This window comes from Somniosus microcephalus, unplaced genomic scaffold, assembly GCF_052327205.1.
Source record: "Somniosus microcephalus isolate GS21.2 unplaced genomic scaffold, FLI_Smic_1.0 unresolved_chr4, whole genome shotgun sequence".
NCBI classification, from domain to species: Eukaryota; Metazoa; Chordata; class Chondrichthyes; order Squaliformes; family Somniosidae; genus Somniosus; species Somniosus microcephalus.
The window spans coordinates 28,594,839-28,610,337 of record NW_028225182.1 but is presented as its reverse complement, the minus strand read 5'-3'; the positions used below and the strand labels follow the sequence as shown (position 1 = coordinate 28,610,337).

The 15,499-nt window shown below is 50.9% G+C and overlaps 1 protein-coding gene and 1 pseudogene across 1 annotated transcript in view; one reads left to right on the top strand and one right to left on the bottom strand.

Moving 5' to 3' along the window:
• Positions 1 to 13,385, bottom strand: part of LOC147090071 (uncharacterized) — a 52,862-nt gene extending 39,477 nt beyond the window's left edge. The window contains exons 1-2 of the mRNA XM_085977031.1: positions 13,369 to 13,385; positions 1,998 to 2,750 (exon numbers count right to left, since the gene is read on the bottom strand). Of these exons, the coding sequence (XP_085833157.1) occupies positions 1,998 to 2,750; positions 13,369 to 13,385 (770 nt within the window). The remainder of the gene's footprint in view (positions 1 to 1,997; positions 2,751 to 13,368) is intronic.
• A 221-nt stretch (positions 13,386 to 13,606) lies between these two features.
• On the top strand, positions 13,607 to 14,393 carry LOC147090070 (uncharacterized; annotated as a pseudogene).
• The last annotated feature ends 1,106 nt before the right edge of the window (positions 14,394 to 15,499 follow it).

Genomic DNA, 15,499 nt, shown 5'->3' with positions numbered 1-15,499 from the left:
GTGATCTCATTGAAACTTACAAGATTCTGAAGGGGATTGACAGGGTAGATGCTGAGAGGTTGTTTCCCCTGGCTGGAGTGTCTAGAACTAGGGGTCACAGTCTCAGGATAAGGGGCCGGCCATTTAAGACTGAGATGAGGAAGAATGTCTTCATTCAGAGGGTTGTGAATCTTTGGAATTCTCTGCCCCAGAGGGCTGTGAATGCTGAGTCTTTGAGTATATTCAAGGCTGAGATCGATAGATTTTTGGACTCTGGGGGGAATCAAGGGATATGGAGATTGATGATCAGCCATGATCTTATTGAATGGTGGAGCAGGCTCGAGGGGCCGAATGGCCCACTCCTGCTAATTGGCTAAGGGAGAGGAGGCAGTGAGCAGTGCTGAGGGATGTTTTTCTGACTGGAGGGAAGTATGCAGTGGGTTCCCCCAGGGGTCGGGATTAGGACCATTGCTTTTCTTGTTATATATAACTGACCTGGACTTGGGTATAGGTGAACAATTTCAAAGTTTACGGATGATATTTTTTACTATGTTGCCAGGTTTTGTGAGTGTAGTAGTAGCAGACTTCAGAAGGACAGAGACAGACTGTGAAATGAGCAGACACAAGGCAGATGACATTAAATGAGGATAAGTGTGAAGTGATGCACTTTGGGAGAAACAACAGGGAGAGGCCGTATAATCTAAATGGGACTATTTTGAGGGGGTGAAAGAGCAGAGGGACCTGGGGGTCCATATTCACAAGTCTTTGAAAGTGCCACGGCAAGTTGGTGAGGCGGTTCAGAAAGCGTATGGGATACTTGGCTTTGTAAATAGGGCCATTGAATACAAAAACAAGGAAGTTACACTAAACCTTTACAAATCACTAGTTAGGAACATAGGACAGGAGGAGGCCATTCAGCCCCTCGAGCCTGTTCCGCCATTCAACGAGATCATGGCTGGTCTGCGACCTAACTCCATACACCCGCCTTTGGCCCATATCCCTTAACAAAAACCTATCAATCTCAGATTTAAAATTAACAATTGATCCAGCATCAATTGCTGTTTGCGGAAGAGAGTTCCAAACTTCTACCACCCTTTGTGTGTAGAAGTGTTTCCTAATTTCACTCCTGAAAGGTCAGGCTCTAATTTTTAGACTATGCCCCCAGTCCTAGAATCCCCAACCAGCGGAAATAGTTTCTCTCTATCTACCCTATCTGTTCCCCTTAATATCCTGAAAACTTCGATCAGATCACCCCTTAACTTTCTAAATTCCAGGGAATACAACCCTAATTTGTGTAATCCCTCCTCGTAACTTAACCCTTGAAGTCCAGGTATCATTCTGGTAAACCTACGCTGCACTCCCTCCAAGGCCAATATATCCTCCCTAAGGTGTGATGCCCAGAACTGCTCAGTGCTCCAGGTATGGTCTAACCCGGGTTTTGTACAGCTGCAGGGTTTTGGCCTCAGCTGGAGTCTTGTGTACAGTTCTGGGCACCACACTTCAGGAAGGATGTCAAGGCCTTGGAGAGGGTGCAGAGGAGGTCGACCAGGATGGTACCAGGGATGAGGGACTTCAGTTATGTGGAGAGACTGGAGAAGCTGGGATTGTTCCCCTTAGAGCAGAGAAGGTTAAGAGGAGACCTAATAGAGGTGTTCAAAATGATGAGGGGTTTTGATCGAGCAAGTAGGGAGAAACTGTTCACTCTGGTAAGTGGGTCGGTAACCAAAGGTCAGAGATTTAAAATAGTTACTAAAAGAACTATACGGGAAATGAGGAGAATTGTTTTCATACAGAGGATTGTTCAGATCTGGAATGCACCATCTGAAAGGATGCTGGAATCAGGTTCCACAGGAACTTTCAAACAGTAATTGGACGAGTCCTTTAAGAGGACTAGTTTGCAGAGTTCTGGGGATAAAGCTGGGGTTTGGGACTAAATTGGACAGCTCTTTCAAAGACACGATGGGCACAGACACGATGGGCCGAATCACCTCCTTCTGTGCTGTTAGATTCTATGATCAGTGTGAAGTCGTTGGTGTGTCAGCAGGTTGGATGACTGAGTGAATCCCTTCCCACACACGGAGCAGGTGAACGGTCTCTCCCCAGTGTGAACTCGCTGATGTACCAGCACGTAGGATGACCGAGTGAATCCCTTCCCACACACGGAGCAGGTGAACGACCTCTCCCCAGTGTGAACTCGCTGATGCGTCAGCAGGTTGGAGGACCGAGCGAATCCCTTCCCACACACGGAGCAGGTGAACAGCCTCTCCCCAGTGTGTAGGAGCCAGTGTCCCTTCAGCTCCCGGGGGCTTTTAAAGCTCTTCCCACAGTCAGAACATTTAAAGGGTCTCTCGTCAGTGTGAACAAGTTGGTGTAGCTTTAGTTCCCTGGGGCATTTAAAGCTCTTCCCACAGTCAGAACATTGAAATGGTCTCTCGTCAGTGTGAACAAGCTGGTGTCCCTTCAGATACTGAGCGCTTTTAAAGCTCTTCCCACAGTCAGAACATTTAAAGGGTCTCTCATCAGTGTGGACAAGTTGGTGTAGCTTTAGTTCCCCAGGGCTTTTAAGGCTCTTCCCACAGTCAGGACACTGAAATGGTCTCTCATCAGTGTGAACTCCCTGGTGTGTTTGCAGGTGGGATGAACAAACAAATCCCTTTCCACGCACGGAGCAGGTGAACAGACTGTCCTTGGCGTGACTGCGCCATTGAACTTCCAATGCAGACGGGGAACTGAAGCCCTTCCCGCCGTCCCCACCTTTACCCGGTTTCTCCCTGGTGTGACGGTGCACGTGTCTCACCAGGTCAGGCGATCGGCTGAATCCGCGTCCACACACTGAACACGTGTGCGGTTTGTCATCGCTGCGATCGCTGCTCTCTCCTTCCATGTGCAAAGGCTGATGATATTCAGGTCCTGATGAATCCAGCGACTCTGTCAGATCTTGACGTGATGTTTGGTCTGAGCTTCCCGCCTGTAACTGCTCCACTTCTATAACCCTGTAAATTGAGATCAGAAAAGGATCAGAGGCAAACTGTTGTTTAATTTCCCCGTTTCCGAACCTAGGGGCAGTGAAGCTGATTTTCAGGCCCCAGCTGCTGCACAGGTTGCTTAAAAGGATCAGCAGTAATGGCGGCTGTAATACCCACAAGCCCCCGGCTCTCCAGAAAGTGCTCTGTTGACTCTGAGTCCCGCGCATGTGCTCATGGCCCCCGTGCTCTCCCTCCTGCTCTACAATCGCCCGTCCCGATCGGTCTGCAACACGCATGCTCAGCACACAAAACCCCGCGGTTGGAACATCGGGCGTGCATGCGGAGCCGCAACATCTGGTACGCGTGCACGGCTCAGGTGGGGGCGAGTCGGTGTTTCGCCTCAGCCGCCAGGGAGGTGCGCATGCGCAGGACGACCCAACATTCTTCCCATCAGCAATCACTCCCTCGTTTCTTTAATAAAAACAGAAAATGCTGGAAATACTCAGCAGGTCAGGCAGCATCTGTGGAGAGAGAAACAGAGTTAACGTTTCAGGTCGATGACCATTCGTCAGAACTGCTTGCTCTTTAGTGTCAGCCAGTGGCTCAGTGGGCAGCACTCTCGCCTCTGAGTCAGAAAGTTGTGGGTTCATAGTCCCACTCCAGAGACTTGAGCACAAAAATCCAGGCTGACACTCCAGTGCAGTGCTGAGGGAGTGCGGCACTGTCGGAGGTGCCGTCTTTCGGATGAGATGTTAAATTGAGGCCCTGTTTGCTCTCTCAGGTGGATGTAAAAGATCCCATGGCATTATTTCAGGAAAGAAAGACTTGCATTTATATAGTGCCACCTGATATCCTAAAGTGCTTTACACCCAATTAAGTAATACAATGAAGTAGTCACTGTTGTAATGTGGGAAAGAGCAGGGGAATTATCCCCAGTGTCCGAGCCAATGTTTATCCCTCAATCACCATAAAAAATGATAGATTACCTGGTCATTATCACAGTGCTGTTTGTGGGAGCTGGCTGTGCGCTAATTGACTGCCGCATTTCCTACATTACAACAGTGACTACACTGCAAAAGTACTTCATTGGCTGTAAAGTACTTTGGGACGTCCGGTGGTGGTGAAAGGCGCTATATAAATGCAAGTCTTTCTTTCTTCACTGGTCTTAGCAGCGACCTCTTCTGGCGGTTGGTGGATTGATAGCCAAGAGTCCGCGCATGCGCACACGGAGCGGCGGTTTGGGCCGAGTCCAGCACAGCGACCCCTCCCGGTCACCAAGGGTAATGACCGCGCATGCCCAGAGGAGACCAACCCCCCTCCCCCCACCCGAAGCTGCGCCTGCGCACTCGGATCCTGTCGGACGGAGTCGGCGCGGGGCCATTCCGGGGAAAGGCCTTGGTGTCGGTTCCAGAGTCGCGATCGGTGATGCGAAGTGAGTTTTCTCCGCTCCGATTGGGTGGAGAATGGCGCGGGGTGGATCGGGAGAGAATCGAGAGAAATAGAAAAACCTGAGAGTCCGCGAGGCCCCGGACCGAGCGGCGGCACTTGGACGGTTCACGTGATCTCCTCGGGGACACGTCACCCGGGCCCGCGGCCTGATTGACGGCAGCTTCCAACCAATAGGGAGCGAGCGGGGCGGGGCTGGAGGAGCGAGCCGGCGGCGGGTCCTCCAATCAATCGGGGAGCCCGAGGGGCGGGACTAGCGGCACCCAGTGGGCGGGGCTGGAGGAGCGAGCCGGCGGCGTGTCCTCCAACCAATCGGGGAGCCCGAGGGGCGGGACTAGCGGCACCCAGTGGGCGGGGCTGGAGGAGCGAGCCGGCGGCGGGTCCTCCAACCAATCGGGGAGCCCGAGGGGCGGAACTGGCGGCACTCAGTGGGCGGGGCTGGAGGAGCGGGCCGGCGGCAGTTCCTCCAACCAATCGGGGAGCCCGAGGGGCGGGACTAGCGCCGGCTGATTGTCTGATCCGCAGGGCAGCGAGTTTCTCCAGTCCCTTGTCCGGGGCCCGGGGAGGCTGTGGGCCTTTATTCCCCGCATTGGACACAAGGCCCTTTGGCTCACAACACACTGGCTCAGGTTTTAATAGAGACTTTTTAAATTCATCAATAAAAGCAGATAAACCTCGTGCTTCTGTGGAACAAACTTTCTAATATTTTATAGAATCATAGAATGGTTACAGCACAGAAGGAGGCCATTCGACCCGTCGAGCCCGTGCTCGCTCTCTGCAAGACCACTTCAGCTAGTCCCACTCCCCGCCCTTTCCCCGTAACCCTGCAAATTTCTTTCCTTCCGATACTTATCCAATTCCCTTTTGAAAGCCGTGATTGAATCTGCCTCCACCACCCTTTCAGGCAGTGCATTCCAGATCCTAACCACTCGCTACGTAAAAAAGCTTTTCCTCATGTCGCCTTTGGTTCTTCTGCCAATCACTTTAAATCTGTGTCCTCTGGTTCTCGACCCTTCCAGCAATGGGAACAGTTTCTCTCTATCTGCTCGGACCTGGGTGAGGATTGCAGCGCGAGGCGGAGCTTATAACCGGCAGCAAACGAGGCCCGACCAGAGCATCGGACCTGGGTGAGAATTGCAGCGCGAGGCGGAGCTTATAACCGGCAGCGAACGAGGCCCGACCAGAGCATCGGACCTGGGTGAGGATTGCAGCGCGAGGCGGAGCTTATAACCGGCAGCGAACGAGGCCCGACCAGAGCATCGGACCTGGGTGAGGATTGCAGCACGAGGCGGAGCTTATAACCGGCAGCGAACAAGGCCCGACCAGAGCATCGGACCTGGGTGAGGATTGCAGCGCGAGGCGGAGCTTATAACCGGCAGCGAACGAGGCCCGACCAGAGCATCGGACCTGGGTGAGGATTGCAGCGCGAGGCGGAGCTTATAACCGGCAGCGAACGAGGCCCGACCAGAGCATCGGACCTGGGTGAGGATTGCAGCGCGAGGCGGAGCTTATAACCGGCAGCGAACGAGGCCCGACCAACTCAGGGAGAGAGGTAAAAAGTAATCAAAGTGTGACGTCAGCAGGAAGCAGGTAAGTGATTGGTTGGTGAGTATTTCTCTATTTTTTAAACTTTAACTCTGGTTTATAGTTTCTAAGGTCTCTCTGGTGTAGCGGGGACTGTTGGTAAGCTATTTAACTGTAGTGTAATTAGTGGGATTGATTGATTTAATTTAAATTCAATTAATTAAAGGGTAAATCATGGCAGGACAGCCCGGGCACGTGATATGCTCCTCCTGCGATATGTGGGAACTCAGGGACATTTCCTGTGTCCCTGCCAACTACGTGTGCAGGAAGTGCACCCAGCTGCAGCTACTGACAGACTGCATTGCAGCGCTGGAGCTGCGATTGGATGCATACTGGAGCGTTCACGATGCTCGGGACATCGTGAATAGCATGTTTAGGGAGTTGGACACACCACAGGTAGAGGTTGGACAGGAAGAAAGGGAATGGGTGACCAACAGGCAGAGTACTAGGCGCAGGCAGTTAGTGCAGGGGTCCCCTGTGGCCATCCCTCTCTCCAACAGATACACCACTTTGAGTGCTGTTGGGGGGGATGGCTTATCAGAGGAAGGCAGCAGCAGCCAACTTCCTGGCACCAGGGGTGGCTCTGCTGCACAGAGTGGGAGGAAAAAGAGTGGTAGAGCTATAGTAATAGGGGATTCAATTGTAAGGGGAATAGATAGGCGTTTCTGCAACCGCAAGCGAGACTCCAGGATGGTGTGTTGCCTCCCTGGTGCAAGGGTCAAGGATGTCTCCGAGCAGCTGCAGAACATCTTGGAAGGGGAGGGTGAACAGCCAGTTGTCGTGGTGCATATAGGCACCAACGATGTAGGTAAAAAGCGGGATGAGGTCCTAAAAGCGGAATATAGGGAGTAAGGAGGTAAATTAAAAAACAGGACCTCAAAGGTAGTAATCTCAGGATTGCTACCAGTGCCACATGCTAGTCAGAGTAGAAATAGAAGGATACTTCAGATGAATACGTGGCTAGAGGAATGGTGCCAGGGGGAGGGATTCAAGTTCCTGGGACATTGGAAACAGTTCTGGGGGAGGTGGGACCAGTTCAAACCGGACGGTCTGCACCTGGGCAGGGCTGGAACCGATGTCCTAGGGGGTTTGTTTGCTAGTGCTGTGGGGGAGGGTTTAAACTAAAATGGAAGGGGGTTGGGAACCTGAGCAGGGAGACAGGAAAGGGAAACAAGGATAAAAGCAAAAGATAGGAAGGAGAAAAACAAAAGTGGCAGTCAGAGAAATCAACGGTTTAACTCAAACGTGGCCACAGTAAATAATAATTCTAATAGGTCTACGAGCATTAAAAAAACAAGCCTGAAGGCTTTGTGTCTTAATGCGAGGAGCATTTGTAATAAGGTGGATGAATTGGCTGCGCAAATAGAGGTAAACGAATATGATTTGGTTGGGATTACGGAAACGTGGCTCAAGGATGGCCAAGACTGGGAACTCAACATCCAGGGGTATTCGATATTCAGGAAAGATAGGCAAAAAGGAAAGGGAGGTGGGGTAGCATTACTGGTTAAAGAAGGGATTAATACAATTGTAATGAAGGATATTAGCTCTGATGATGTGGAATCTGTATGGGTAGAATTGAGAAATACTAAGGGGAAAAAAACATTAGTGGGAGTGGTATATAGACCTCCGAACAGTAAGGCAGAGGTTAGGGATGGCATTAAAAGGGAAATTAAAGAAGTGTGCAATAAGGGCACAGCAGTCATCATGGGTGACTTTAATCTACATATAGATTGGGCTAACCAAATTAGTAACAATACTGTGGAGGAGGAATTCCTGGAGTGTTTACGGGATGGTTTCCTGGACCAATATGTCGAGGAACCAACCAGAGATCAGCCCATCTTAGACTGGGTATTATGTAACGAGAAAGGATTAATTAGCTATCTTGTTGTACAAGACCCCTTGGGTCGGAGCAATCATAATACGATCGAATTCTTCATTAACATGGAGAATGAAGTAGTTGACTCAGAAACTAGGGTCCTCAATTTAAATAAAGGAAACTACGATGGTCTGAGGAGCGAGTTGGGTAGGATTGATTGGGGAATGGCACTCAAAGGGTTGACGGTGGATAGGCATGGCAAACATTCAAAGACCGAATGGATGAACTACAGAAGTTGTTCATCCCAGTTTGGCATAAAAATAAAACAAAGAAGGTGACTCAACCGTGGCTAACAAGGGAAATTAGGGACAGCATAAGATCCAAGGAGAGGACATACAAATTGGCCAGAAAAAGCAATAATCCTGAGGATTGGGAGCAGTTCAGGATTCAACAAAGGAGGACAAAGGGATTAATTAAGAAAGGGAAAATAGAATATGAGAGTAAGCTTTCAGGGAACATAAAAACTGACTGTAAAAGCTTTTATAAATATGTGAAGAGAAAAATGGTGAAGTCAAGCGTAGGTCCCTTGCAGTCAGAATCAGGGGAATTTATAATGGGGAACAAAGAAATGGCAGACCAACTAAATACATATTTTGGTTCTGTCTTCACAAAGGAGGACACAAATAACCTCCCAGAAATACCGGAGAACATAGGGTCTGATGAAAGGGTGGAACTGAAAGAAATCAGTATTTGTAGGGAAATGGTGTTAGGAAAATTGATGGGACTGAAGGCCGATAAATCCCCAGGGCCTGATAATCTACATCCCAGGGTACTTAAGGAAGTGGCCCTAGAAATAGTAGATGCATTGCTGGTCATCTTCCAGAACTCAATAGACTCTGGAACAGTACCCATGGATTGGAGGGTAGCTAATGTTACCCCACTATTCAAAAAAGGTGGCAGAGAAAAAGTGGGGAATTATAGACCAGTAAGCCTGACATCGGTAGTGGGGAAAATGCTCGAGTCCATTATCTATATATATAAAGCGGCTCTTCTGTCTGTCTGTCTGTCTGTCTGTCCGCCTGGTCTCTATACGTTTGGAAGTTACAGAGCGTACCGACGCGCGCGTTGCCTCAAAAGAAAGCTTGCGATTCCGGACCGGTCATAGGCGTATTTACGTTTCGGCCGGACAAAAATCCCGCCCGCAGTATCCCAAAAACGTTCAGCGTTCCGCTCATTAGCATCTCATTAGCGACCGTGTGACGTCGAGGTCTTCCTACAGTTGAGTGTCGAGTGACTCGACGATTCACGAATCCTACGCTTCGGTGACCTGACCAGTCGACCAATCGGTGCATGTGTGGGCGGGCCTTATCCTTCTGAACCGAGGTGAGTGGCCGCCATCTTGATTTTCCACCATTTTTTCCCCCACACTTTCTGTGTGTTAGGGAACTAAGGTAAATACTTCAATTATGTGTTAGGCAATTAATTAACAATTTATTTGAGTTTTATATTGTGTTTAGCAACCGCCCCCCCTCCTCCTCACCCTCGCGCAGGGGGGACTCAGGGCCTGAAGCTGAAAAAATTTCTCTCTCTCTCTCTCTCTTTCTTCCCTCTCTCTCTCTCCTTCTCCTCTTCCCTCTCTCTCCTTCTCCTCTTCCCTCTCTCCTCTTCCCTCTCTCTCCTTCTCCTCTTCCCTCTCTGTCTCTCTCTACTTCCCCCTCTCAGGTGTCGCGGACGGAGCGCGGGCGCGCCGCCCGAAGTTTCCCGCTCGCTAACGGCCTTGCCGGCTCCCGCGGGCCGCTCGCACTGACCGCGCATGCGCCGCCCGCACTCACCGCGCATGCGCCGCCCACACTCACCGCGCATGCGCTGCCCGCCCGCCAGCAGCGGCCGTCCATCAGCTGCGCGATACGCGGGGGACCTCAGCAACGGCACCGGACCTCAGGCGCTAGGCAGGGGGAGGGGCCGGAGAGAGGGACAGAGGGGAGTGGGGGAGCGGCGGAGTGGGGGAGCGGGGGAGTGGGGGAGGGGAGGGAGAGGGAGACAGGGGAGGGAGAGAGGGGAGGGGAGGGAGGGAGAGAGGGGAGGGGAGGGAGGGAGAGAGGGGAGGGGAGGGAGGGAGAGAGGGGAGGGAGAGAGGGGAGGGAGGGATAGGACAGGGAGAGGACATGACAGGGAGAGAGGGGACACACAGGGGCAGGGAGACCAAACGCCCCAAAATTGCCCTCGCGCCCCAAAATTGCCCTGGCAACGCGGGGCTCCCCAGCTAGTAAAAGATGTAATAGCAGAGCTCTTGGAAAGCAGTGACAGGATCGGACAAAGTAAACATGGATTTACAAAAGGTAAATCATGCTTGACTAATCTACTGGAATTTTTTGAGGATGTAACTGGTAAAATAGATAAGGGAGAACCAGTGGATGTGGTGTATTTGGACTTTCAGAAGGCTTTCGATAAGGTCCCGCATAAGATATTAGCGTGCAAAGTTAAGGCACATGGGATTGGGGGCAAGGTATTGACTTGGATAGAGAACTGGTTGGTGGACAGAAAGCAAAGAGTTGGAATAAACGGGTCGTTTTCCGAGTGGCAGGCAGTGACTAGTGGGGTACCGCAAGGATCGGTCCTAGGACCCCAGCTGTTCACAATATATATTAATGATCTGGACGAAGGAATTGAATGTAATATCTCCAAATTTGCAGACGACACAAAGCTGAGTGGGAGGGTATGCTGTGAAGAGGATGTCATGAAACTCCAGTACGATTTGGACAGGTTAGGTGATTGGGCAGAAACATGGCAAATGCACTATAATGTGGATAAATGTGAGGTTATCCACTTTGGTGGCAAAAACAGGAAGGCAGATTATTATTTGAATGGCAATAGATTGGGAGAAGGGGAAGTGCAAAGAGACCTGGGTGTTCTTGTGCACCAGCCGCTGAAGGTAAGCATGCAGGTGCAGCAGGCGGTTAAGAAGGCAAATAGTATGTTGGCCTTTGTAGCAAGAGGGTTCGAGTACAGGAACAAGGATGTCTTGCTATAGTTGTACAGGGCCTTGGTGAGACCACATCTTGAGTATTGTGTGCAATTTTGGTCACCTTACCTGAGGAAGGACGTTCTTGCCATGGAAGGAGTGCAGCGAAGATTCACCAGGCTGATACCTGGGATGGCAGGAATGACGTATGAGGAGAGATTGTGCCGATTGGGCTTATACTCACTGGAGTTTACAAGATTGAGAGGGGATCTCATCGAAACCTATAAAATTCTGTCAGGCCTGGACAGACTAGATGCAGGAAGGATGTTCCTGATGGTCAGGGAGTCCAGAACCAGGGGTCATAGTCTAAGGATAAGGGGTAGGACATTTAGGACTGAAATGAGGAGGAATTTCTTCACCCAAAGATTGGTGAACTTGTGGAATTCTCTGCCACAGAGGGCGGTGGAGGCCAGTTCATTAAATATATTCAAGAAAGAGTTGGATATATTTCTTAATGCTAAAGGGATCAAGGGATATGGGGAGAAGGCAGGGACAGGGTACTGAATTTGGATGATCAGCCATGATCTCATTGAATGGCGGAGCAGGCTCGAAGGGACGAATGGCCTACTCCTGCTCCTATCTTCTATGTTTCTATGTTACTCTGTCCAGACCCCTCATGATTTTGAACACCTCTATCAAATCTCCTCTCAACCTTCTCTGCTCTAAGGAGAACAACCCCAGCTTCTCCAGTCTAACAACATAACTGAAGTCCCTCATCCCTCATCCCTGGAACCATTCTTGTAAATCTTTTCTGCACCCTCTCCAAGGCCTTCACATCGTTCATAAAGTGCGGTGCCCAGAATTGGACACAATACTCCAGTTGAGGCCGAACCAGTGTTTTATAAAGGTTCATCATCACTTCCTTGCTTTTGGACTCTATGCCTCTATTTATAAAGCCCAGGATTCCGTATACTTTTTTAACCGCTTTCTCAACCTGCCCTGCCACCTTCAACGATTTGTGCACACATACCCCCAGGTCTCTCTGTTCCTGCACCCCCTTTAGAATTGTACCCTTTAGTTTATATTGGCTCACTTGGTTCTTCCTACCAAAATGTATCACTTTGCACATTTCTGCATTAAATTTCATCTCCCACGTGTCCGCCCATTCCACCAGCCTGTCTGTGTCCTCTTGAAGTCTATCACTATCCTCCTCACTGTTCACTTCCAAGTTTTGTGTCATCTACAAGTTTTGAAATTGTGCGCTGTACACCCAAGTCTAAATCATTAATATATATATCAAGAAAAGCAGTGGTCCTAGTACCGACCCCTGGGGAACACCGCAGTGTACCTTCCTCCAGTCTGAAAAACAACCGTTCACCACTGCTCTCTGTTTTCTGTCACTTTGCCAATTTTGTATCCATGCTGCCACTGTCCCTTTTATTCCATGGCCTTCAACTTTGCTGGCAAGCCTATTATGTGGCACTTGTCGAAAGCCTTTTGGAAATCCATGTACACCACGTTAACCGCATTGCCCTCATCAACCCTCTCTGTTACCTCATCAAAAAACTCAATCAGAATCAGAGCGGCCGGGCCCGGCAGACGTGCGGCCAGGGCCCAGGCACCAGGAAACCCAGGGTGCAGTGCCTCCCCCATCCGAGCCGCCGCTTCCCGGTTTCTTCAGCCGGTTCCACTGAGTCCGACTCAGGTCAAAGGACAGGAGCCAGGCTCCCAGAATGGCCCGCGGCCCCGGGGAGCATGCGCACTCTCAGCGGGGAAATCAGCGCATTGGATAGAGTGGTTTCTGGGGCGCGGGGAATTGTGGGTGCTGCGGCTGCCATTAGTCAGCAGCTGTTGGGAAGAGTTTTATTGCAGGCTGACGGAAGGTAGGTCCCTGGCCGCCTGTGTAGCTCTTTTTGTTGCTTCAGTTTGAGCTGGAGTGGAGATGGAGGAGAAGCTGCTGGGTTTAACCCCCAGTACTTCTGAGTCCAGGAGGACCCAACAATTTCCAATGTGAGACTGTCAAAGGAGGTGGATTCTAGGGGAGATTAGGTTGTTACACAGACACTGTCCGCACAATGTAAAAGAATATTGTTTTAGGAACAAGTATTTCTGTAGAGGCTTTTAATCCAGTTTACATCTACAGATTTGTTTTAATTCATTCTTGGGATGTGGGCGTCGCTCGCAAGACCAGAATATGTTGCCAATCCCCATCTTCCCGTTGAGAAGGTGATGGTGGGCCACCTTCTTGAACCGCTGCAGTCCGTGTGGTGAAGGTACTCCCACAATGCTGTTGTGTAAGGAGTTCCAGGATTTTCACCCAGTGATGATGTAGTAATGGCGATATATGTCCGAGTCAGGATGGTGTGTGACTGGGAGAACTTGGAGGTGATGGTGCTCCCATGCACCTTCTGCCTTTGTCCTTCTAGGTGCTGGAGGTTGTGGGTTTTGGAGGTTCTCTCAAAGTTCTGGCCGAGTTTCAGATGTATAAAGTCCATCTCCTTCTCCCCCTCCCACTCCCACCTCTCTCTCTCTCCTCCCATAGAGGCCAGAGGCCCAGACCAGGTGGCAGATTCCCTTCACCGAGGGACATTAGTGAACCAATGGGATTTTATTACAATCTGGCAGCTTTCATGGTCACTTTTTTCTAGTGCCGGCCCCACAATTGACCAGATTCATTGAGCTCAATTTCACAACCTGCCTCTTTAGTGGGTTCTCTCTCACGCTCCCTGTTTTAAATTCATTTTACAGGGTATTAGAAGGGGAGGATTTGCAGACGGGAAACTCAAACCAAACATCACGTCAAGATCTGACAGTCACTCGATTCATCAGGAACTGAATATCATCGGCCTTTGAATATGGAAGCAAAAAGCACCATTCACAGCGGGGAGAAACTACACGTGCTCTGTGTGTGGACGAGGCTTCAGCCAATCATCTGGCCTATCGAGACACAAGCGCATTCACACCGCGGAGAGGCCGTTCACCTGCTCTGAGTGTGGGAAGGGATTCACTAATTCATCCAACCTGCTGAATCACCAGCGAGTTCACACTGGGGAGAGTGCCGTTCACCTGCTCCGAGTGTGGGAAGGGATTCACTAATTCATCCCACCTGCCAGCACACCAGCGAGTTCACACTGGGGAGAGGCCTTTTAAATGCTCGGACTGTGGGAAGTGCTATAAAGGTTCCGGGGATCTGATACGCCATCAATGTGTTCACACCGGAGAGAGACCGTTTACCTGCTCAGAGTGTGGGAAGGGATTCACTCAGTCATCCGACCTGCTGAAACACCAGCGAGTTCACACTGGGGAGAGGCCATTCACCCGCTCCGTGTGTGGGAAGGGATTCAATCGTTCATCCCACCTGCTGACACACCAGCGAGTTCACACTGGGGAGAGGCCGTTCACCTGCTCCGTGTGTGGGAAGGGATTCACTCTGTCATCCACCCTGCTGACACACCAGCGAGTTCACAAGTGACTGCAGGGGTTGGATTCTGTTGTTGTTGCTGCTGTTAATCACATCCAGGACTGAACCATGTTCATTCTGAGAGTTGGGGTTTGTTTCTGCTGATGATAACTCCTGTAACTGGGCTGGAGTTTAATATTCTGGATGGATGTCAAATAAATCAGCTTTGCTTTAAACACATTGCTGTAGATTTTTGTCTTTCCCACCTGAGTGTTTAGCATCACCTGGCTGGAGCTCAGAAAGGACAATCGGGGAGGATCGTACGGCGGGAACAGAACTCCAGCCTGGACACAGTCCTTCAGGGTCACACTGAGAGGGGCAAACGGCACTTTGGTCTTTCTTGTCTCTCTTCACTGACAGCAAAGTCCCCGTGTGGGTAATATTGAGGCGTGTGAGAAATGTGTCCCAGCCGCTCTCTGCCATGGTTCAGAGCTCCTAGGCACGGAACAGAAGGCTCCTTTAGGAATGTAGCCCAGTGCTTTTTTTTTAATGGCCTTATTAACCTGTGTCGCTACTTTTAGTGATTTGTGTATCTGTATCCCTGGATCCCTCTGCTCCTCCAGCCCATTTAGACTCTTAGGGGGAAATTCGGTGGCACCCCCTTTGGGTCGCTAACGTCGCCGGGGCTAATTTTAGCCCCCTGAAAAAGTTAGCGCCCCTGCGCATTAAATTCAGCGGTAGCGCCCCAAGCAGGAGGCGGGGTGCTACTGGAAACGCTCCCCTCCCTCTTGAGGCGCTACCAGTGAATTTCACGGTGCTTCGTGTAACAGCGCCATGCCTGTCGGCACATAGCACCGTGTCATAGCAGACCTCCCTCCCTGATTAAAGGGGAGTGGCCTAGCACTGCGCACACCGGGGCCCTGCTGGACAACCGGGGAGCGGGGTGTCAGATCAAGAGGAGCGCCGGGCTGAGCGATCGTGGCCGGCACCCCGAAGAAGAAAGGGGAAGGGGGCAGGTGCTGGCAGTCGGCCAAAATAAAAAGTTACCACCCGACACCTGCCCTTTAAGTGGCGTCGCTGTGGCTGCAAGAACGACCCCTGACCCTGTCGGACATAGCGTCCGGCGATAGGTCAGGGGTCGCAACCCAAGGTTGCAGCCGGGGTGCTGCGCATGGCGATGACGTCATTGCCGGCGGTGCAGTGCCGCGGGGCGCAACTGGCTACTGCCGCTGCTAACCTCCCACTGAATATCGCGGGAGGTGCAAAGAAACCCAATTTCACCCCCTTGTCCAAGTAGTGTGTGGCCTCCTTATTCTTCCCACCAAAACACACCACCTCACACTGAT